This window comes from Schistocerca cancellata, chromosome 3 (assembly GCF_023864275.1).
Source record: "Schistocerca cancellata isolate TAMUIC-IGC-003103 chromosome 3, iqSchCanc2.1, whole genome shotgun sequence".
NCBI classification, from domain to species: domain Eukaryota; kingdom Metazoa; phylum Arthropoda; class Insecta; order Orthoptera; family Acrididae; genus Schistocerca; species Schistocerca cancellata.
This window is the reverse complement of record NC_064628.1, coordinates 531,388,825-531,413,212: the sequence shown is the minus strand read 5'-3', so window position 1 is coordinate 531,413,212 and position 24,388 is coordinate 531,388,825. Positions and strand designations below refer to the sequence as shown.

At 40.7% G+C, this 24,388-nt stretch overlaps 1 protein-coding gene across 1 annotated transcript in view; it reads right to left on the bottom strand.

Moving 5' to 3' along the window:
• The window catches only part of LOC126176413 (mucin-22-like), a 126,574-nt gene that overhangs the window by 82,712 nt on the left and 19,474 nt on the right, over positions 1-24,388 (bottom strand). Inside the window, exon 2 of the mRNA XM_049923570.1 lies at positions 4,496-11,839. Coding sequence (XP_049779527.1) covers positions 4,496-11,839 — 7,344 coding nt within the window. The remainder of the gene's footprint in view (positions 1-4,495; positions 11,840-24,388) is intronic.

Here is a 24,388-nt window from a genome sequence, read left to right as displayed (position 1 = left end):
TAAAGGGTGTTACAAAAATGTACGGCCAAACTTTCAGGAAGCATTCCTCACACACAAATAAAGAAAAGATGTTATGTGGACATGTGTCCGGAAACGCTTAATTTCCATGTTAGAGCTCATTTTAGTTTCTTCCACCTACGCTCAATGGAGCACGTTATCATGATTTCATATAGGATACTCTACTTGTGCTGCTAGAACATGTGCCTTTACAAGTACGACACAACATGTGGTTCATGCACGATGGAGCTCCTGCAGATTTCAGTCGAAGTGTTCGTACGCTTCTGAACAACAGATTCGGTGACCGATGGATTGGTAGAGGCGGACCAATTCCATGGTCTCCACGCTCTCCTGACAACCCTCTTGACTTTCATTTATGGGGGCATTTGAAAGCTCTTGTCTACGCAACCCCGGTACCAAATGTAGAGACTCTTCGTTCTCGTATTGTGAACAGCTGTGATACAATACGCAATTCTCCGGGGCTGCATCAGCGCATCAGGGATTCCATGCGGCGGAGGGTGGATGCATGTATCCTCGCTAACGGAGGACATTTTGAACATTTCCTGTAACAAAGTGTTTGAAGTCACGCTGGTGTTTTCTGTTGCTGTGTGTTTCCATTTCATGATTAATGTAATTTGAAGAGAAGTAATAAAATGAGCTCTAACATGGAAAGTAAGCATTTCCGGACACATGTCCACATAACATATTTTCTTTCTTTGTGTGTGAGGAATGTTTCCTGAAAGTTTGGCCGTACCTTTTTGTAACACCCTGTGTATATAGTGAAGTTTGTACAATACCATATGTGCACGACTCTTACTCGCATCTAGGACAATTGTTTTTAAGTTTAAGAGCCTAAGAAATGCATTCATTAGGTTCGTACCCACAGCTAAAATCACTAGATGTGATTTTCCTGGGACGTCTACTCGTCAAGGTTCAACTATCGTATCAACTGCACTAGGAATAGTGCAAAATCATTAGTTTGTTAGAGTAATAAGCTGTACTACAGCATTGGAGTAGAGTAGCCGACCATATGGTACTATGAAGTGCAAATTTTGGTTCAAATGGTTCAAATGGCCCTGAGCACTATGGGAGTTAACTTCTGAGGTCATCAGTCCCCCAGAACGTAGAACTACTTAAACCTAACTAACCTAAGGACATCAGACATATCCATGCCCGAGGCAGGATTCGAACCTGCGACCGTAGAGGTCGCGCGGTTCCAGACTGTATCGCCTAGAACCCCTCGGCCACTTCGGCCAGCTTGCAAATTTTGTTTATGAAATATAAAGACCACGTGTTTTTATTTTTAGTAATGGACGTCAATATCAAAAGGATAATGAATGGCAAGGAACATGAAATAACTACATTTGAAGCTTGGCTAAAGTTGGTAAAAGACTGTCCCCCAAACTACGATTGTGGGACAGTGCAGATGTTGTAGTGCTCATCTAGATTGCGAACAGCCAGTGAAATGCGACGAGGGCTGCTAACCAAGATTACTCCTACATTTGAAAGACAGGAACAGCTTACAACGTGTAAACAGACCATCGAGAGTGTTATGTACAATAATAATAATCCCCTACGTTTGGCTGTTCATTCGCAGTATGTCGTGTCTTCCTAGGTATTTCTTGTGTTCAGATTTAATAGCACAAATTAAATTACTGAGACTGAAACGAGCTGCAATGATATTTGCTTTCATTGTTATCACTTGCATTTGGCACTTCTTTCGGAATACACATACGTCCCAGTTCCGTTAGGACTGTGGCTATGAAAAATAACTTATGAATTAATTCATAAAATTACGGTATTTATTCAAAACAACCTACCACGGAATCAGTATACACCTGAAACCGTTTTAAGCGTTTTGAAGCGGTCACTGTAATCCTTTTTAGGAAATGCATTTAGTAGTGAAGTGCAATTTTCTTGGATGCCCTTAACCGCGTCATAGCAGTGTCCTTTCATTGCTAACTTCAGTTTGAAGAACGATCAGAAGTTGGCTGGGGCCAAATCTGGCAAATATGGCGGGTGGCCTACGACTGCGATCTGTTTGCTGGCGAAAACCTCAAGCACGATCTTCACTTTATGGGCTGGGGTGTTGTCATAGAGGAGAGACTAGAAACCTGCCTCTCGGCATTTGGGCCAAATTCGATGAATTCTTGCCCACAAGCACAGAACTTAACATAAATCTGGACTTTGCCGAGCTGCTCCACGCCATTATCCGACGAGTGTCAGACACATCCTGTTGCATTCGTGGCCAGGACGCCTGCTGTAGCTTAAACCTTCTAGACGGCTGTTGTTGAAACTTCGAGGATCGTAATGTCACAACTCGCCAAGAAATAGTGTTGCAGTTTGGAATTTCACGCAAGTAGACGTAACAAAACTGGGACACTGTGTATGGAGCATGCTTTTCTGACAGAAATCGCTGGTGGCGTACGGCGGACAAATTTTTCACAGCTAATACACGGTGTCACTCCTAAGAGTCGTCAGGCGCATTTTCTCTGGCTTGTCCGCAGATATTTGCAATTGTCTGTCTGTAATATGTTTTTAGAATCAGCCCAAACAAATAAAGCTCATCACATCTTTTATACGACGCCCATTGTCGAAGGAAAGCGTCGTTTTGCTTTCCGTCACAAGCGAAATGAATTTTAAACTGGAATTTTACGTGCCATTATGGTCCCAAATTAGTATAGTGTGATAACTGTTTTAGCCACATTAATTAACAGGAACAATGAAACATGGAAGAATAAAGAAACCGACGCTTCTCTACGACAGTAGGCATCGCATGAAAGATGTGGTGAACATTATTTTTTCGCCTGATTCCAGTTACACGTTACAAAAGCTAAATTTCAAACATCTACCGAAACGTCAAAGAAAACGATTATGTGGACACTTATGTTTCATGCAACCTCCAGTGTCAACGGAAAGCGTCAGTTTGTTTCCTCTTACAAACAAAATTACTTTTAAAGCGGACAGACAGAGCGGTTCCAAATTAGTCTAGTGTGATACCCATTTCATCGGTATGTATTCCCAATGATAGTAAAGCAGGGAGAATAAGCAGTACTCCAACAACGACTGAGTAGCCCCCTTCGTGGTGGTAGCAGTCAATGCGAGCCATCGTGTTACATGAATCTCTGTTGATTTACTCGTTTTTCTTTGTGTCTTGTAGTTCCTGTAAATCGTTAAAGCAACAGCAAATCCTGTTGTAATTCCTTATACGTTTCACACGTTTAAAATGTGGGTGACAATTAGCCCAGCATCAGCCAAGCTTCAGGCTGTGTTTAGTACAGCAACTGAGGCTGCAGATTCAGCTTGGAAGCAGAGACGGTATGTACTTGTGCACCAGGCAAGAAGGGAGGTGGTCTCCATCGACAGTTTTTTTTCATTGAACATTAAGAAACGTTTACCTATCAAAGCAGAGACGAAGAATACAGGCATAAAGAAGCAGGATAAAAGTATTATGCAGTTAATAATCTACCGCTGCATATCCCAACTTGTTTCGCAGAGTTTAGCTAACCTTGAAACTCAGAGTATCGACTATCTTCTTTGATTTGGGTCTGAGATTTTCATGAAGTTATTCAATAAAAGATTCTAAATAAAAGGCTTATTTCGTTTTCTCCACAAACATGTGAAACCTACAATAAAGTGGGAATTGTATTAAAATAAACAGTATTTCTGTAGTTATTACAAGTAACATTTGTAACAAAAGCAAATTTAAAAAAGTAGGTTGTCCGAAATAATTTAGTTTCATGTGATTCTAAAACTCAAGTTCTAAAACTCTTAGTGACGGTAAAATTTTCATTTGCATTTGCAGTTGTGGTTCATGACGTGTTACGTCTCTGCTATACCATATGTGGTATTCCTTCTACCTCTCATAAATATAATAAAATGACACTCTATATTTAAGTGAATATTAACTTCAGACGTAGATTTTCAGTTGTGGCGTGACTGGACTGCACTGAAGTGATCATAATCATTGTAATTCAGTATGTTAGCTTCTTGATTCACAAATGTAACAAGAGTTAAATACTTCCAGAATGAGATTTTCACTCTGCAGCGGAGTGTGCGCTGATATGAAACTTCCTGGCAGATTAAAACTGAGTGCCCGACCGAGACTCGAACTCGGGACCTTAGCACTGGAAACCACAGTATCTCATACCTCTAGGAATTTATTTAAAATATTACATCTTGGAATCCAGACGGTGACTGCTGAATACCTTAAATAGCCATTTATAGTTTTTTTGTGATTACCTCTCAGCTCACGAAGATATTGTTCAGAGCATTTGCGAACTGAAACGTTAAAGTAGTAGTAAAGAAATATCTCTTACTTCCTGCAAAACTCTTTAATTCTGAACAGAACATAACACACTCTCATGATTCACACAATAATATTATCAGTAGAATCATGAAAAAACATGTTATGTCGTTATGTAAATAGGAATTAAATACAACAGTCAATATCAATAAAACATTTCATGTGTCATTAATAAGCAGCTCCACAGTTAACACTCGATGCTGTGGTACACTGGCTTGTATTTTTATTGTAAGCTGTTGATGGAGGACACTGATAATGCATTGTATAGAATCCCCCAGACGATTTTGGCGAGCATAGATAGTATGATTTGCAGTCTTCTGGATCAGCAAAACGTCCAGACACTTCACAAGTAAACGGACGTGATGTTGACGTGACTATTGTTGGCACGGTGCTATCAACCAACTCTGTGGTAGAACATGTAAAATTATTAATACATCGCTGTGTGCTAGGATTATACAGCGATGATGGAGGACAAGAGAAATGCAGTGTATAGAAGCCACCTGAAGACTTGGGAGAGCAGATATAATAGAGACTGCAGTTAGCGGGGTCAGGAAACCTTCCAGCCTCTGAACAGACGAATGGTGCTGCAGTAGTAGTTTGCGGTAACGTCACTGGCAATGTTGGGGAAACTGTTGTGGATGTTGAGGGAAATTCGCTGGTAGATGGAGGCAGTGTAACTGTTGTTGCTGCTAAAGCTGTTGTAGACGCTGAGGGGGACTCAATAGTGGTTGGTGGTAACGTTGTGGACATTGCAGGAGATTCAGTAGTCACTATACATGTAAAACTGTCAGAACATTGTCGCATGAGAGGATTGTACAACAATGGTGGAGGACAAGAAAAGTGCATCGTGTAGAAGCCACCTGAAGATTTGGGAGAGCAGACATAATAAAGACTGCAGTTAGCAGGATCAGGAAACCGTCCAGTCTCTGAACAGACGAATGGTGCTGCAGTAGTAGTTTGCGGTAACGTCACTGTCAATGTTGGGGAAACTGTTGTGGATGTTGAGGGAAATTCGCTGGTAGATGGAGGCAGTGTAACTGTTGTTGCTGCTAAAGCTGTTGTAGACGCTGAGGGGGACTCAATAGTGGTTGGTGGTAACGTTGTGGACATTGCAGGAGATTCAGTAGTCACTATACATGTAAAACTGTCAGAACATTGTCGCATGAGAGGATTGTACAATAATGGTGGAGGACAAGAAAAGTGCATCGTGTAGAAGCCACCTGAAGATTTGGGAGAGCAGACATAATAAAGACTGCAGTTAGCAGGATCAGGAAACCGTCCAGTCTCTGAACAAACGAACGGTTCTGTAGTAGTAGTTGGTGGTAGCGTCACTGTCGATGTAGGTAAAACTGTTGTTGATGGTGAGGGGGATGCAGTGGTCGTACAAGGAATATCTGCCCAGCATGGGTACTGACAGTCCATACTGCAGTATGTGTTTGCAGGACATGTGAAAGCATCACCACTTGGTGCTTTTGAATCATAACATAACTGGACTTGTGAAGTGCTGAGACAGTAGAATCCAAAGTCATTACATGATGGGGCAATACACGTTGCATTCTGAGAGCATTTCTTAGTCACAGAATCAAACTGTGACCCATCTGGGCATGAAAATATTATGTACACGAACTCCCCTGATGACAGTGGTATGCAGAGGTAAAAATTGCTGCAGTTCCCGAGATCTTGAAACTCTCCAGCTGATTCACATGTAAATGGCGCTTCAGTAGGTGGAGCATTTGTTGGGGCAGTTGATGTTGCCATACTGGTTGTAGCGGCAGTTGGAAGCCTTGTTGTTGTCTGCTTGGTTGTTATCCTTGTTGTTAATTCCATTGTACTGCTTTCTACCGTAGTTGGTTCATTCGTATTCTTAGTTGTTGGCCTTGATGTAGTTGTTAACTCTATTGTGCTGATTTCTCCTGTATGTAACTGTGAGGAAGTCTCTGTTGGTAGCACTGTTGTACTTTCCAATTCTGTAGTAGTTTTACTGGTTTCTTCTGTGGGAGAATCTGTAGTAGTCTCAGTACTCATTGTTGCCATTGTAGAAGTTCTTAATTCTGTAGTTGTTGTTTCTAAGGTCAGCTCTGTGGTAGCTTCTGTTTTCATTGTTGGCACTGATGTAATTGTTGTTAATGTTGTACTGCTTTCATCTGCTGTTAATTCTGTGGTAGATTCTGTTTTTGTTGTTGTCAGTACTGTTTCAGATGGTAATCCTGTTGTTCTTTCGGTTGTACTGGTTTCTCCTGTAGCTATGCTTGTGGTTGTCTCGGCTGTTGTTGCTGGCAATGAATTTGTTGTTTCTGTTGTACTGGTATCTTCTGCAGTTAATTTTGTGGTAATCTCTGCTGTCGTCGTTGTCATTGCTGTACTTACTAAATTTGAAGTTGTTAACTCTGCTGTACTAGTTGCTTGTGTACTGTGTTCAGTTGTAGACTGTGTTGCCATTGTAGGTATTGATGTAGTTGTTAACTGTGTAGTTATTTCCATAGCCAGCTCCGTGGTACCTTCAGTTGTAATTGCTTGCACTGATGTAGTTGCTGTTTCTGATGTAGTGGTTTCTTCTGTACTCAGTCCTGTGCTCATCTCTGTTACCTTTGTTGTCAGCTCTGTTGTAGTTGGTAATTTTGTAGTAGTTGCTATGGCAGTGCTGATTTCTCCTGTAGGTTGTCCTGTGGTAGTCTCTGTAGTCATTGTTGTTACCAATGATGTTGTTGTTGTTTCAGTTGTACTGGTTTCTTCAGCAGTTAACGGTGTGGTACTCTCTGTTGTTGTCACTTGCATTGTTGTAGTTACTAACTTCGTAGTTGTTGTTTCTGTTGTACTGCTTTCTTCAGCAGTTAGATCTGTGGTAGTCTGTGTTGGGATAGTTGGAGTTGTTACTTCTGTAGTTGTAGTATTCATAATTATCTCTGAGGTAGTATCTGTTGTCACTTCTGTTGGTACTGATGTAACTATTGTTTCTGTTATACTACTGGTTTCTTCGGTAGTAAGTTCTGTTGCGGATCCTGTTGACGTTATTGCCAGCACTGTTGTAGTTGGTAACTCTGTAACTGTTGTTTCAGCTATGCTGGTTTCTCCTGTAGGTTGTTTTGTTGTAGTTTCTGCTGTTGTTGTTGGCAATGGTGTAGTTGCATCAGCTGTGCTGCTTTCTTCAGTACTTAATTCGGTGGTATTCTCTGCTGTTGTTGTTGTTGGCATGGTTGTAGTTACTACTTTCATAGTTGTTATTTCTGTTGTGCTGCTTTCTCCAGTACTTAATTCTGTGGTAGTCTCTGTTGGCACTGTAGTAGTTGCTAATTCTGTAGTTGTTTTTTCCGTATTTAGCTCTGTGGGAGTGTCAGTTGCCATTGTTGTTACCAATGCTGTAGCTGTAGTTTCTGCTGTACTGATATTTTCTGTAGTCAGTGCTGGTGTAATCTCTGTTGTCGAAGTTGCCAGCATTGTTGAAGTTGGTAATTCTGAAGTTGTTATTTCCATACTTATCTCTGTTGTAGTCTCTGGCGCCATAGATGAAGTTGTTAATTCTATAGTCGTTGTTTCCCTACTTAGCTCTGCTGTAGTCTCTGTTGTCATGGTTGTCAGCACTGTTGAAGTTGGTAGTTCTGTAGTTGTTGTTTTGGTTGTACTGGTTTCTCCTGTGGTTAGGCCTGTGGTTGCCTCACCTGTTGTTGACAATGAAGTTGTTGTTTCTGCAGTACTGGTTTCTTCTGCAATTAATTCTGTGGTAGTCTCTGTTGTCGTCATTGGCGTTGTTGTACTTACTAAATTTGAAGTTGTTGATTCTGTTGTACTGCTTGCTTGTGTACTAAATTCTGTTGTAGACTGTGTTGCCATTGTAGGTATTGTAGTAGTTGCGAATTGCGTGGTTGTTAGTTCCACTGTCATCTCTGTGGTTCCTTCAGTTGTAATTGTGTGCACTGATGTAGTTGCTGTTTCTGTTGGAGTGGTTTCTTCTGTAGTCAGTTCTGTACTCATCTCTGTTACCTTTGTTGTTAGCTCTGTTGTAGTTGGTAATTCTGTAGTGCTTGCTTTGGCTGGGCTGGTTTCTTCTGTAGGTTGCCCTGTGGTAGCCTCTGTTGTCATTGTTGTTGTCAGTGATGTTACTGTTGTTTCAGTTGTACTGGTTTCTTCAGCATTTAATGTTGTGGTACTCTCTGTTGTTGTCACTGGCACTGTTGTAGTTACAAAATTCATAGTTGTTGTTTCTGTAGTACTGCTTCCTTCAGCAGTTAAATCTGTGGTAGTCTGTGTTGGCATCGTTGCAGTTGTTCCATCTGTAGTTGTTGTATCCATACTGATCTGTGTGGTAGTCTCTGTTGTAGTTTTTGTTGGAATTGGTGTAGTTGTAGTTTCTGTTATACTTCCAGTTTCTTCTGTAGTCAGTCCAGTTGTACTCTGTGTTGTCGTTATTGTGAGTACTGTTGTAGATGGTATCTCTGTAATTGTTGTTTCAGTTGTGCTGATTTCTCCTGTAGATTGCCTTGTGGTAGTTCCTGCTGTTGTTGTTGACAATTGTATCATTGTTTCTGTTGTGCTGCTTTCTTCAGTTCTTAAATCTGTGGTAGTCTCTGTTGGCACTGTAGTAGTTACTAATTCTGTAGTTGTTTTCTCCGTATTTAGCTCTGTGGGAGTGTCAGTTGCCATTGTTGTTACCACTGATGTAGCTGTAGTTTCTGCTGTACTGATATTTTCTGTAGTCAGTTCTGGTGTAATCTCTGTTGTCGAAGTTGCCAGCATTGTTGAAGTTGGTAATTCTGAAGTTGTTATTTCCATACTTATATCTGTTGTAGTCTCTGGCGGCATAGATGAAGTTGTTAATTCTATAGTCGTTGTTTCCCTACTTAGCTCTGTTGTAGTCTCTGTTGTCATGGTTGTCAGCACTGTTGAAGTTGGTAGTTCTGTAGTTGTTGTTTTGGTTGTACTGGTTTCTCCTGTGGTTGCCTTGGCTGTTGTTGACAATGAAGTTGTTGTTTCCGTTCCACTGGTTTCTTCTGCAGTTAATTCTGTGGTAATCTCTGTTGCCGTCATTGGCATTGTTGTACTTACTAAATTTGAAGTTGTTGATTCTGTTGTACTGCTTGCTTGTGTACTAAATTCTGTTGTAGACTGTGTTGCCATTGTAGGTATTGTAGTAGTTGCGAATTGCGTGGTTGTTAGTTCCACTGTCGTCTCTGTGGTTCCTTCAGTTGTAATTGTGTGCACTGATGTAGTTGCTGTTTCTGTTGGAGTGGTTTCTTCTGTAGTCAGTTCTGTACTCATCTCTGTTACCTTTGTTGTTAGCTCTGTTGTAGTTGGTAATTCTGTAGTGCTTGCTTTGGCTGTGCTGGTTTCTTCTGTAGGTTGCCCTGTGGTAGCCTCTGTTGGCATTGTTGTTGTCGTCAGTGATGTTATTGTTGTTTCAGTTGTACTGGTTTCTTCAGCATTTAATGTTGTGGTACTCTCTGTTGCTGTCACTGGCACTGTTGTAGTTACAAAATTAATAGTTGTTGTTTCTGTTGTACTGCTTCCTCCAGCAGTTAAATCTATGGTAGTCTGCGTTGGCATCGTTGCAGTTGTTCCATCTGTAGTCGATCTGTCCATACCGATCTGTGTGGTAGTCTCTGTTGTAGTTTTTGTTAGAATTGATGTAGTTGTAGTTTCTGTTATACTTCCAGTTTCTTCTGTAGTCAGTCCAGTTGTACCCTGTGTTGTTGTTATTGTGAGTACTGTTGTAGATGGTATCTCTGTAATTGTTGTTTCAGTTGTGCTGATTTCTCCTGTAGGTTGCCTTGTTGTAGTTTCTGCTGTTGCTGTTGACAACTGTATCGTTGTTTCTGTTGTGCTGCTTTCTTCAGTACTTAATTCTGTGGTAGTCTCTGTTGGCACTGTAGTAGTTACTAATTCTGTAGTTGTTTTTTCTGTATTTAGCTCTGTGGGAGTGTCAGTTGCCATTGTTGTTACCACTGCTGTAGCTGTAGTTTCTACTGTACTGATATTTTCTGTAGTCAGTGCTGGTGTAATCTGTGTTGTCGAAGTTGCCAGCATTGTTGAAGTTGGTAATTCTGAAGTTGTTATTTCCATACTTATCTCTGTTGTAGTCTCTGGTGGCATAGATGATGTTGTTAATTCTATAGTCGTTGTTTCCCTACCTAGCTCTGTTGTAGTCTCTGTTGTCATGGTTGTCAGCACTGTTGAAGTTGGTAGTTCTGTAGTTGTTGTTTTGGTTGTACTGGTTTCTCCTGTGGTTGCCTTGGCTGTTGTTGACAATGAAGTTGTTGTTTCCGTTCCACTGGTTTCTTCTGCAGTTAATTCTGTGGTAATCTCTGTTGCCGTCATTGGCATTGTTGTACTTACTAAATTTGAAGTTGTTGATTCTGTTGTACTGCTTGCTTGTGTACTAAATTCTGTTGTAGACTGTGTTGCCATTGTAGGTATTGTAGTAGTTGCGAATTGTGTGGTTGTTAGTTCCACTGTCATCTCTGTGGTTCCTTCAGTTGTAATTGTGTGCACTGATGTAGTTGCTGTTTCTGTTGGAGTGGTTTCTTCTGTAGTCAGTTCTGTACTCATCTCTGTTACCTTTGTTGTTAGCTCTGTTGTAGTTGGTAATTCTGTAGTGCTTGCTTTGGCTGTGCTGGTTTCTTCTGTAGGTTGCCCTGTGGTAGCCTCTGTTGGCATTGTTGTTGTCGTCAGTGATGTTATTGTTGTTTCAGTTGTACTGGTTTCTTCAGCATTTAATGTTGTGGTACTCTCTGTTGTTGTCACTGGCACTGTTGTAGTTACAAAATTAATAGTTGTTGTTTCTGTTGTACTGCTTCCTCCAGCAGTTAAATCTATGGTAGTCTGCGTTGGCATCGTTGCAGTTGTTCCATCTGTAGTCGATCTGTCCATACCGATCTGTGTGGTAGTCTCTGTTGTAGTTTTTGTTAGAATTGATGTAGTTGTAGTTTCTGTTATACTTCCAGTTTCTTCTGTAGTCAGTCCAGTTGTACCCTGTGTTGTCGTTATTGTGAGTACTGTTGTAGATGGTATCTCTGTAATTGTTGTTTCAGTTGTGCTGATTTCTTCTGTAGATTGCCTTGTGGTAGTTTCTGCTGTTGTTGTTGACAACTGTATCGTTGTTTCTGTTGTGCTGCTTTCTTCAGTACTTAATTCTGTGGTAGTCTCTGTTTCCACTGTACTAGTTGCTAATTCTGTAGTTGTTTCTTTTATACTAAGCTCTGTGGTAGCGCCAGGTGTCATTGTTATTAACACTGATGTAGCTGTAGTTGTTTCTGTGGTACTAGCTTCTTCTGTAGTTAGTTCTGTGGTAGTCTCTGCTGTCAGCATGGTTGCTACTTTTGTTGTAGTCGTTCGACTTGGTGCTGTGACACAGACAGTGTTAAGCTCCACACAGAAATTTTCACAGCCGTCGTAACAGTATAAAGGGCCACATGACTGTGCTGGAAAATTAGGTACTACACTGCCGTTCAAACAGTATTCAAATGCCGTTTCGTTCACACAACGATAGTCCAAATCAGGCTCACATGTTTGTCCACGAGTTTGAAGTAATAATGCAAGAAATGTCTGTAAACACGCAAACAATAAAAGTAAGTGCATTTGTTCAGCAGAGGAAATGTAAATAGATTACATTTATTTGGATTCCGTAACATACGACTGTGTTAGCAATAAAAGTTTCTAATCGCCTACCGGTTTCAACATAATTATGATTTGCAATGTAGAGAAATAATTTTACTTTATGAAACTTATAAATTATAGATTCAGCAAGATAAATGTATAATAATAATTTATTAGCAAATATTTTATGTCAAAATTTTATGAACAGCCAATGAAAATGTGTTAAAAACCCCTACCGCCTGCTGTGAAAGCTGCGACACCCACTAGTGAGCGGTAATGATCACGCTGGCTACCACTGCGTTAGACTGTACCATCGGACTGTAGTAGAGTCATCTCTGATGAAAGCATTGCGTACTGTCGATCTGACTTCTGCGGACTTAGTCGACATCAAGCTGCGATTGTCACGTGATTTCGACAGAGCGCCGCTTTTTTACCTTTTCTACATACCGAAAATTAAGTATGTCTGGTATCTGAGCCGGTTTTCCGTATGTTTGTTTCTAACAGTGGTGATGAATGACTATCGCTGCTATGACTGCAGAGATATTTAGGGCTGAGTGAATGAAAAAACAGTCTCTCTGGATGTTACGCTACTGCAAAAGTCTGATTGTAGTTACCATATTAGTTAGCGTCTCTTTATATAAAACAAGAGAAATTGTCGTGCATCTATCTCTTCAAAGCTTTAAGCTAAGTACGATCCAAATATCGAACGCAAATTGTTCGTGTACAAAATTCACATAATTTGTGTCTGATCTTCTGTACACAAGGCAGTGTAATGTCGTAATTCGCTTGTTCAATGAATACGGTATAAGTCGCTTTGGATAAGAGGATGAAAAAATATCGACAAGGCTCTTAATCCAGACTGTGACTGCTCATCGATATGCAGTCCTAGGCTCTGAAAACATTGTAAAAATCTGAACTGTCAGTCATAGTTGAGAGTGAATAAAAACATTTAGAACAGCCACTATTGAACAGTAGCTTCTTTTTTAAAAAGTATTTTTGGTCTACAGAGCTGTGCCCAAGCCGCTGCTGGAAACACTAATAACCCCGTCGTGTTTTGATGTTATCACCAACAAGTGTCTTTGAAATGAACATCGCAATAGACTAAAGACAGACCACTATCTAAATTTACGACTTTAAGTTTCACAATGAGAACCACAAGAACATTTCCCGATGACATTCTGCATCATTATGAGATACCCCAGACGCAGTTTTTGTTGATTCCACCAATACATCAGAAACGAAACTCGAAACTTTGTTAGAAAAACCAGAAAAATGGCACCAGAGTGCTTTTGAGAGAAACACTAAGTACATATGCTGCAGTGCGCTTGGCAGAACGCGTTTCCTTGTATAATAAGGTAACACGAGTTTGTTAAAGATTAAATCCTTCGGAGTAATTATTTGGCTGGTGGAAAATTTAAAAAAACTATAGCCAAAGAGAAGGACATTCTGTCATTCATTGCTCAAAACAATTAGGCTATCATCCTGAGCAAAATTTACAGTCTGCGTGGAGTGTAGAAGCTCAAAATTCCCGCTGAAGGAATAAAATCACTGTTACGCTCACCTAGACACGACAACTGGACACGTGACAAACAAACTAGGGATTGCTGAAGTATTAGAGCTTCAGGAACACTCGTTGATGTGTGTTTTTTGTTGTTATCATTACAGTCGTGTTTGGTGACTAGTTTGATGCATCTGTCCGCAGACGTCTGTCTTGTGCAGCTCTTTCCATATCTGCATGACTATTACACCCGACATCCAAATGGATCTACTTGCTGTGTGTGCACCTTGCCGTTTCTATGCCCGTTTAAACTACACTGGACACACAAAATATTATGACCACTTCCCACCGCTACGCTGGATACCCCCTGGTGAAATTGCGGCCAATGACGCAGTAACAAAAGTATGTAAGCAGAGCAGACACGGACGGGGATCACCGTAGCGAAGATATGGGCTGCAAATAGGGAAATCCGCTGAGATAAGCGACGTTAACAAACGGCAAATTATTATTATGCAGAGCCTGTTAACGAGTACATCGATAACGACGAAGCTAGTCGAATGTTCACGAGCTTCTGTCGTGAGCATCTATGGAAAGAGGCAGGACAGTGAGACTACCACTTGGCGCTAAATGGTTGGATATCCATCACTCTTCACAGAACGTGGGGATCGGAATATTGCCTGCTCTGTAAAGTAGGATGGATTGTGATCTGTGCATCTCTGCCGAAAGAGCACAATGCTGGTGCACGCACAAGCGTTTCACGGGACACCAGTTCATGGTACATGGTTGAACACGGAGCTCTGCAGCAGACCAGCCATGCGTGTTCACATGTTGACCCAACGACATCGTCAATTACGACTGCAGTGGGCTCGCGACCAACGGGATTTGGCCGTCGATCAACGGAAACGTGTCGGCTCTTCCGGTGAATCGCATTTTTGTTCCACTAGGTCAATGGTCGTCTCCACAATTGCCGTCATCGAGGTGAACGGCGGTTCAAAACGTGCAGCGCGCCACGGACGCAGGTTGGTGGAAGCAGTATTATGCTGTGGGAGACATCCTCCTGCGAGTGCTTGCATGCGACCTGCGGTAGTAATCGAAGGCACGCTGACAGCTGCGAAGCACCTGTATCCCTTCATGCTAGATATCTTCTCCGGCGGCGATGTTATCTTGTAGCAGTATAATTGTCCGTGTGTCGGAGCTAGAACCGTACTAAAATGGTTTGAGAAGCATTGTAGTGAACTCACTTTGATGTCTCGGCGACCAAATTCACCTAATGTAAATCCTATGGTACCCATCTGGGTCGGTATCGGCCGCTGTCACCGCCTACGCACGCTATTAAGCGGCCCGTTATTTACACGAATTAGATGACCTGTGAGTAGACATCTAATAGCACATATATCCACAAACCTACCAACAAAGTGTCGAATCCCTGATACGCAGAGTCGATTATGTATCTCGTTCCAAAGACGGACAAACAAGTTATTAACCAGATGGTCACAATGTTTCGGCTCATGAGTGCATCTTCCACTTCCCTCTGTTGCCAGATTAACCATTCCTTAATGACTAATGATGTGCCCTATTAACCTACCCTTCTCTTTAGTTGAGTTGTGTCATAAACTTATTCCTCTCCCCAACTCCATCAGTACCTCTTCATTAGTCACTCGATTTCAAAAGCTTCTGGTCTCGTCTGTGCTGTAAGGCTACATTACAATTAAATACTGCCAGGAAAATCTTCTTGATACATAAATTGTAATAAAGGTTGTACAGTAGCTCAGCAACGCTAGTTACTAGAATGATAGGCAAGTACGAAGGAAACTAGTCAGTCATTGTGTGAGGTATTAGATACCAGACGAATTTTCCTAGGTATAGTACCTCCATTATAGCGTTGCATTCAAGCATTGCAAGGTATACAAAGCAAATCAGGGATAAGTCATCCAAGACCAAATACCTCCTGACATGCTCGTTACCTCTTGCACACAGCCTCCTGCAATGTGCGACAGACTGCATCTCAATTGCAGTGAATCGAAGCCATCGCTTCTCGTTCAAGTATTTCCTCACCTGTCTTCGCAAATTTCGATATTTTTTTTACAGTTTTTTATGGATGTGACAATTCACCATACGAACACACGGCTAATTTACAGCCACCTACATTAAAATTTTCTACCGCTGTGGTTACATGGTGTTGAGAAAGACAGATGATATCAGTTTCTTTCTAACTACTAAGATCTTGCCAACAACTTAACAACTCATTTACTTTGCTTTATACCCCCTAATATTCTGATGAAGTAAGTTGATTACACTTTTACCTACATTATTGTAATATGAACTGGGAGTCTTTGTCACATTATATTCCTTTAACACTGTCTGTCTCTCTGTCACACCTAAATTCGTTGTCTCCCATGACCTCAGTAACCACGGAATTTTTTTTTTTTTTTTTTTTTTTTTGTATATTGACGGACCGCCTTATGTTTTCAGCTAATACGCTGATAACCTTGCCGTTGAGCGTCCATAAGTTCCTTTTCTGCTGTATTTTTGTTAACTTGTCTCTACTCCTCCTGTTCAGGTTTACAATGAGCCTAATTCTAGCTCTCAAATCGATATATTTCTTAATAATATTTTTTGAATAAAACCGTCTAGATCGCTAAATAATATCTCTTTATTTACTCGTGCCACCCAGTTTCTTCTAGTGTCACCATCTGATACCAAAAAGCGTACAATTTCCAAAACAAGTATCAGTGCCAGTATTAAAAACCTGTGCCTAATACGAGAATTGACGCTGACACTGACCTTGTTTTGACAGTTCTAAGCTTTTTGATATCTGATGGCGTAATAAAGAAAGGAATTTACTAAGCGGTCTAGACGGTGTTATTCACAAAATATTCACAACGATCACGGACACATGTAGGAACTCCAGCTACTTCACTAATTTCTTAATGAATGTGTGTGGGAATTTCTAAGGGACGAAACTGCTGAGGTCCCTAGACTTACACACTACTTAAACTAACCTATGCTAAGAACAACACACACACGCATGCCAGAGGGAGGACTCGAACCTCCGGCGGGAGGGGCCGCGCAGTCAGTGACATGGTGCCTCTAACCGCTCTTAATGAATTTTTGTCCATTTTTGAGACTGGTTTCCTTAAGAAGATAATTAAATGTGATGGTGGATAGTCATTAAAAAACACTTGTCTCAGTACAAGTATCAGGGTATAGTGACAACGAAACAGGGAGTATGAACAGTAATGATCCAGCAATATATTCAGCCAGCCGATGAAGGCCGAGCGGTTCTAGGCGCTTCACTTTGGAACCACGCGACCGCTACGGTCGCAGGTTCGAATCCTGCTCGGGCATGGATGTGTGTGATGTCCTTAGGTTAGTTAGGTCTAAGTAGTTCTAAGTTCTAGGGGACTGATGACCTCAGATGTTAAGTCCCATAGTGCTCAGAGCCATTTGAACCATTTTGAACCAATATTTTCATATTATACACAGTAACGTAACGCATTAAGAAAGTTGTAAACATCCAGACGTGCGTACTTCTTGTATCAAACTGACAAACCAGAAATTGAGATGAAGTTAATATGTAATTCTTAAAATTAAGTGAGAAAATTGGTACCAATACCTCAGAAACAAAAGTAGAACAGTATAACAGTATACTGCAGAAGCAGTTCAGAGGACATTGAGTGAAATAAAAATTAATCTCGCAAACCTATCTGAAATAAGGAAGATAATGATGAACAAAAGTTCGTATTGCATGAATAATATCTTTAATGAGAACCTATAAAGGTGTGGCTCTGCAAGAACTACTGTTCTTAGTCACTTAAGTAGCGCATCAGCAATTCAGCTAGAATGAAATACGCCATTTTTAGGTCTCTCTATAGAAAGGGCGTCTCCACAGATGTCAATAACTACTGCTCAGTGTTGCTCCTTACATCATTTTTCCAAAATTTTTGAGACGATCAAGCATTCCAAGCATGTGACTCACCTGTATAATAATGGGGTACCAATTCACTCACAGTTTAGACTTCAAAAGGATCACTACACTCAGTCAGCTATTTATACAGAGGACTTACAACATGAGTCCCGCAGTGTTCGATCACTGTCCCACTATTATTCTTCGCTTCATGTTAATTTTTCGCCGTTTTATTGGAGTTAGGAGGCAGAATTAGTGCTGCAGTGAAGCCGAGAAAATAGTAAACTATGTTTTTGTAAAAGTCAGTGTCTGTATGTGTGTTAATTCCTAAGGGACCAAACTGCTTAGGTCATCGGTCCCTAGACCTACACACTACTTACACTAACTTATGCTAAGAGCAACACACACACCCATGCCCGAGGGAGGACTCGAACCTCCGGCGGGAGGGGCTGCGCAGTCAATGACATGACGCCTCAAACCGAGCGGCCACTCCGCGCGGCTAAAGTCAGTGTCTGGTTTGTACATATGGGCTAACATGAAACCATGGAACACAAAATAAATCCAGTTTTGTGCTGTCAGAAATATCCCATCTCAAAAAATGGTTCAAATGGCTCTGAGCATTATGGGACTTAATTTCTGAGGTCATCAGTCCCCTAGAACTTATAACTACTTAAACCTAACTAACCTAAGGACATCACACACATCCATGCCCGAGGCACGATTCGAACCTGCGACAGTAGCGGTCGCGTGGTTCCAGACTGTAGCGCCTAGAACCCCTCGGCCACTCCGGCCGGCTATCCCATCTCCAGTTAACCTAGCAATTCAAAAAGAAATAATAAACGGGGTTAAAACTGCTAAGTTCTTAGATGTACGTATTGATAAAAACTTAAAGAAAAAAAAGAACAGACTTGGTGAAACGTGTAGATTCGGCTTTTTTGCCATACGAGTTATTGTCAACTTTGAGGATATATAACTTTGTGAGACAATATACTTTGTACATTTTTATATACTGATTATCTTATTTTTATAATTATTGAAGGAAATGCGCACAATGTGCAAATACAAAACTGAGTTACATTCCTCTAGTTCTAGTTTTATTCATTACCATATCTCTTTTTCTGAAGTTTTTGTCTGAAATCTTTCGCAGTGTTCATTGCACAGTTCTCACACGTGGTTTTCATTCGACTGCTGGAATCTCTTGTTTTTTTCCAGAACTTCTAGTGGAAACCACGTGTTGCCTATCCTATTAGTATGTGAAGGTAATCGCAGTTCGCCTGTTTCCATTCCTCCGTCATTATGGCGTCGGTTGAGTAGAAGTCGTTGCAGAGAGAGCTGTGTTTTTCTATGAGCATTTGTCGTGTGATTTCGTATGCTTTGGTGTTCAGCAGGAACATCTGCAGTCTGATTTCTTCCATAAAGAAGGTTTCTTAAGTTGAGATATAACCAGTCTTGAATACACTGTCTTCCTAATGGCCAGCATTCGTTTCATAAAGCGGGAGCTGACTTTCTCTAATGTTACGAAGTCGTTGACTTTTAATTTGTCCCAAATTATGGGGATTCCGTAAGCTGCTGTTGGTGCTATGACTGTTTTACACAGTGCCGTTCCATGAGAGTTTTAAGACTGTTTGATGTAGTAAATTGCGTTTTTTTTTACTGCTGTTGCTCTTTCTTTCACATTTGTCTTAAACGATATTAGCGTTGTTTGCAGAGCAACTCCAAGATAATTCTATTTGATGCCACTTATTGTGGTTTATTTTTAAAGGCCAGCATGTCTTTCAGTGTTAGTTTACCTCCTGTTCTGAAATCATCTGTTTGATTTCGCAGCGATATATTTGTAAGTCATTTTCCACAGCAAAAGCTGTGAAACTGTTTAGCATCTTTTGAAACTCTTCTTCATCTTCTGAACCTATTATTATGTTGTCTCACTTGGGCAAAAAGTATTCATTGGAAAAAAATAAACAATTAGAATTGTCTGTTGGGTTCACAAATTTACATCTTTCAGGAATCTCTTTAAGCAGCTGATAACTTTAACCTCAGCCTCACAGTACATTTATTCATTTATGAAATTTTCTAACAGCAGTCAGTCTCAGTTTGAGGGTAATACAGGTATTCATAAATAGAGCACTAGAAGGGAAAAATGACCTGCATTATCCTTCTATAAAACTAAATTTGGTTCAGAAAGGGTTATGTATACAGCTGTAAAACTCTTTGACACTTTACGCTCTGAAATAAAACGTCTGACTGATGGCAGAATTGCTGTTTTCAAATGTATAATGAAGACATTTTTACTTAATGACTTCTTTTAACCATAGACGAACCAGTGCCGGATTAGCCACGCAGTAGGAGTTAGCAAATGCTAGGGGCCCCGCGCCTGCGTGTAGCAAAAATAAATAAATAACTAAATAAATAAATAACTAAATAAATAAAAAACTATCAAGTTAGGTGTGAATAGCATTCTGCCTACCGTCCAATGGAAAGACGACGGTGTCAAAATCTTCGAGTAGCAACGATTTTGGCTCATTCCTAATAGCGAGCTCTGGCCACACCATACATTATGTGTCGTAAGTTGACAACACCGCAAAACTAACCTTCTCTGAGTTAGTCGTGGTAAGCCAATCAATTAGAATATGGTTCTACTGATTACTAATACGAAAGTAATACAGGGATACTGTTTTCACTTTTGTAAGTCTCCTATTACAGTCATCTATTCCCCTACGGTGTATTTACTTTTCTTACAGTACTTTTGATACAAGCCACCTAGAGCGAAGGTTGCTTTCTTGTTGGTAGTTTATTCTTGCAGTTTCGCGCTTCCTGCGTTTCTTTTGTGTCGTTTTTCCTTCGTCTGTCGTAGTGGACTTATAGGATATATTTAATGGTTAACAGCAGCAGAAGATATTAAATGAGCGAAATATAATTTTATGTAATGATTGCGATATTTGGCGACAGGAAAACAAGAAGCAATGAAGGAAAAAGTAAGCTTACTTGTCTCGTTTACAGAAGCTACGAAGTTAAAAAGAATAAAAAAAAGTGCCACGTATAGATTTCAGTTATCGGCGTTTGATCTGATAATAAAATGTTACTGTTTTAATTAATTTACTTCCAAATACACTGAAAATCTATTTGCCGCTGAGTCATCATGAGGTGGGACTGATTTTTTTAATACCAACCACACAGTGGTGTAGAACTGGGTGCAAGGTTTTACACTGTGCAGCCACCCATCCTGGTGGACCCTAGATGGTGACAATGTGACGAAAATTATTCCTCGTAAGACACTAAACCATTAACAAGAAGATAAGCTTTCCCTGTAGCTCAGTAGAATAACGGCTAAGACTCTAGGCGCCTAAGCTAAATGTCGCGTGTTCAGTATTTTTTTTTTTAAATTGTTGTCGAAATGATTGTCATCTTTATTTTCAGTTATTTAGTTTTAAATATAATTATTTTCTTAAATTTAATTTCTGATCCTTGAATGTCTCATTTCAATCACTGTATTAAGTTTATTATTTTTTTACAAATTTAATGAAGTGAACTGTATTTTTTTTAAAAAAATGAGATTGCAGTAAGGTATTGTTTATGTTTTCTCATGGCGCTAAAGGAATTTTTGTTTTAAATGTTTGTATGACGATATCCAAGGAAATGTGCATACCATTTTGGAACCATAATGTAGTGCTGTTTTATTTTATATCGTAAAGTTTGAGGCCTAAATTAAACGAAGGACTCCTCTTAGCATTTGTTACGGGCCCCTGCGCTAGTTTAATCCGGTATCGAGAGAACCCCTTTAATAGAAATAGTAATTTTGACAGAAAAATCCTGCAAGGAGCCAGCATGAGGGCATGTAGGCCCTGGCCTAATGTAGCAGCGCAACACAGTCGTTGCTAGAGCACTCGTTATTGTTGTTGTTGATAATGTATCGATAACATGAATATCACAGTAGACTACTTTGCGACCGCTCTATGGAACGGGCAGTTGTGTGTAAAGGGAAACAAACAGCAGACGGTTTCCGTCAGCGCTGGGCGTCGCATGAAAAGACGTGATGAGGAGTGTTTTTTTTTTTTTTTTTTTTAATGGGTCCAACTACACATTGCAAAAAAGAAATTACAAATATCTGCAAATATCTGCCAAAACACTGGAGAAAATGCGTCTAGCGACTCTCACGAGGGATACTCTATATGTACGTATATTCTGTGTTGTTCTGTTGGCACGTTGCACATCATGACGTTTATTGTGAATATGATCCGTGGAACAAGTAGCTAACTAACAGACTAACCACGCACCACGTTCCCGTCCTCCCCCTAAGTAAAGTGAGGTCAGGTTTTCCGTACAACGCACATACACGCTGAATCCTGACCTGCAGAGACAGGTGCACCAAACGCAACTGTTTGTCACTCTCTGGAATGTGCAATTATGAGCATACTCTTGAGTTCGAATACAAAACATTTCCTTCAGAATAAAATGTATCTGGCCGCAAACCAACACGGGTTTAGAAAACATCGGTAGTATGAAACTTAGCTCACTATTTCTCGCACGATATCCTGGATTTCGAGAAAGCGCTTCATACCCTGCCACACTATAGATTGATAACGACAATCTGAGCGTGCAAAATAGTTTCCCAGATTTGTGAGTGACTAGAAGACTTTTTGATTAATAGGGCGCAGTACGTTGCCCTGGATGGGAAGTGTTCATCGGAGACAAATGTGTCATCAGATGTGTGATAGGACCGTTCTTGTTCCCTATGTACATAAGCTATTTGAGCGGATAGGGTACGCAGCAACCTCCGACTGGTAGCTGGTGTTACGGGGAAGTGTCGCCGTTGAGTGACTGTAGGAGGACACAGGATGACTTGGACAGAGTTTCTGTTTGCTTTGATGAATGGCAGCTTAATCTTAACGTGAAAAGATGTAAGCTAGTGCAAACGTGTGGGGAAAACAATCCTATAATGTTCGAACACAGCGTTAGTAGTGTACTGCGTGACACAGTCACGCCGATTAAATGCTTAAAACAACGTTGACTGGAATACTCTCTTTCAAATTCTGAAGGTGGCAGGGGTAAAATACAGGGAGCGAAAGACTATTTACAATTTGTACAGAAACAAGATGGCAGTTATAAGAGTCGAGGGGCATGAAAGAGAAGCAGTGATTGGGAAGGGAGTGACACAGGGTTGTATCCTCTCCCCGACGTTATTCAATCTGTATATTGAGCAAGCAGTAAAGGAAACAAAAGAAAAATTCGGAGTAGGTCTTAAAATCCATGGAGAAGAAATAAAAACTTTGAGGTTCGCCGATGACATTGTAATTCTGTCAGAGACAGCAAAGGACCTGGGAGAGCAGTTGAACGGAGTGGACAGTGTCTTGAAAGGAGGATATAAGATGTACAGCAACAAAAGCAAAACGAGAATAATGGAATGTAGTCGAATTGAGTCTGGCGATGCTGAGGGAATTAGATTAGGAAATGAGAAACTTAAAGTAGTAAAGGAGTTTTGCTATTTGGGGAGCAAAATAACTGATGATGGTCGAAGTAGAGAGGATATGAAATGTAGACTGGCAATGGCAAGGAAAGCGTTTCTGAAGAAGAGAAATTTGTTAACATTGAGTATAGATTTAAGTGTCAGCAAGTCATTTCTGAAAGTATTTGTATCGAGTGTAGCCATGTATGGAAGTGAAACATGGATGGTAAATAGTTTGGACAAGAAGCTTTCGAAATGTGGTGCTACAGAAGAATGCTGAAGATTAGACGGGTAGATCACATAACTAATGTGGAGGTATTGAAAAGGCTTGGGGAGAAGAGGAGTTTGTGGCACAACTTGACTAGAAGAAGGGATCGGTTGGTAGGACATGTTCTAAGGCATCAAGGGATCACCAGTATAGTATTGGACGGAGGATAAAAATCGCAGAGGGAGACCAAGAGATGAATACACTAAGCGGATTCAGAAGGATGTAGGTTGCAGTAGGTACTGGGAGATGAAGAAGGTTTCACAGGATAGAGTAGCATGGAGAGCTGCATCAAACCAGTCTCAGGACTGAAGACCACAACAACAACAATGTTGTAAAGCAATATGTAATGAAACGAGCGTGTAAGATCGGTTGCAGGGAAGACAAATGGTCGACTTCGGCTTTTTATTGGGACTATTCTAGGAAAACATAGTTCAGCTATAAAGAAGACCGCGTACAGAAAACTTGTGTGACCTGTTCTTGACTACCACGCGAGTGATTGGGATCTCCACCATGACGGATTAAAGGAAGACATCGATTTAATTCAAAGGTATGTTACTATATCTGTCACCGGTAGGCTGATCAAAACGTCTCCCAGCCGGCGCATGGGTATCTCCCCCCTACCCTTCCCTCCCTTTACCGCTCCACCAAACTGCCTTATTGGCGGGAATTTCGAATTTTGGGCAGAACTTCGAATTTTGGCGGGGACTTCAAAACGGTGAGGCTTTAAAAAGTGGCGGGAATTTCTTTGCCCCAAGGCTTTGTTGACATCTACCCCACCACAGACCTGGGAACTGACAGGAAATTCAAAATGGCAGTGCCCTTTCCGGGACTTGAACCCCACTCCTTCTGGGTGGCAGCCCAAGTGCACAACCCCACAGAAGGAAACTGTCCAGATTCAGAGAGGAATGATAGGGTAGTGTACTTTATTTAGGTTAGGTGAGAAACTGAAGTAAAGATCGCTCTTAATTTCTTAATTAATCATAAAAATCGAGTCCAATTGCACATCTACATGCATAGTGCTACGTAAGGAGTGCCTAATATTGCAATATAGCTCAAAAATTGACGCTGTCATACAGCTGGTGTTATCCTGCTCGAAATTACTGGCAGATATACTCACACTCTACACAGGATGATCCCTTCGGCTACGAGCTGGCGGGAAATAGGTTGGAATCCATTCAATGACGAGATGTTGGTGTTAGTCAGAGAGAAGTTTAAGAAGTGTATTACCTGTAAGCATACAGCTGAGGACCGTGTCTATCTCCGTTTGATGTTGAAGTTATTCAGGAAGACCAATATGTACTACCACAACTGATGGAATTTGCTTCGCTGTTCTTATTACACATCGAAATTGACATGAAAAAACCAGCACTCGCAAACATGTCATA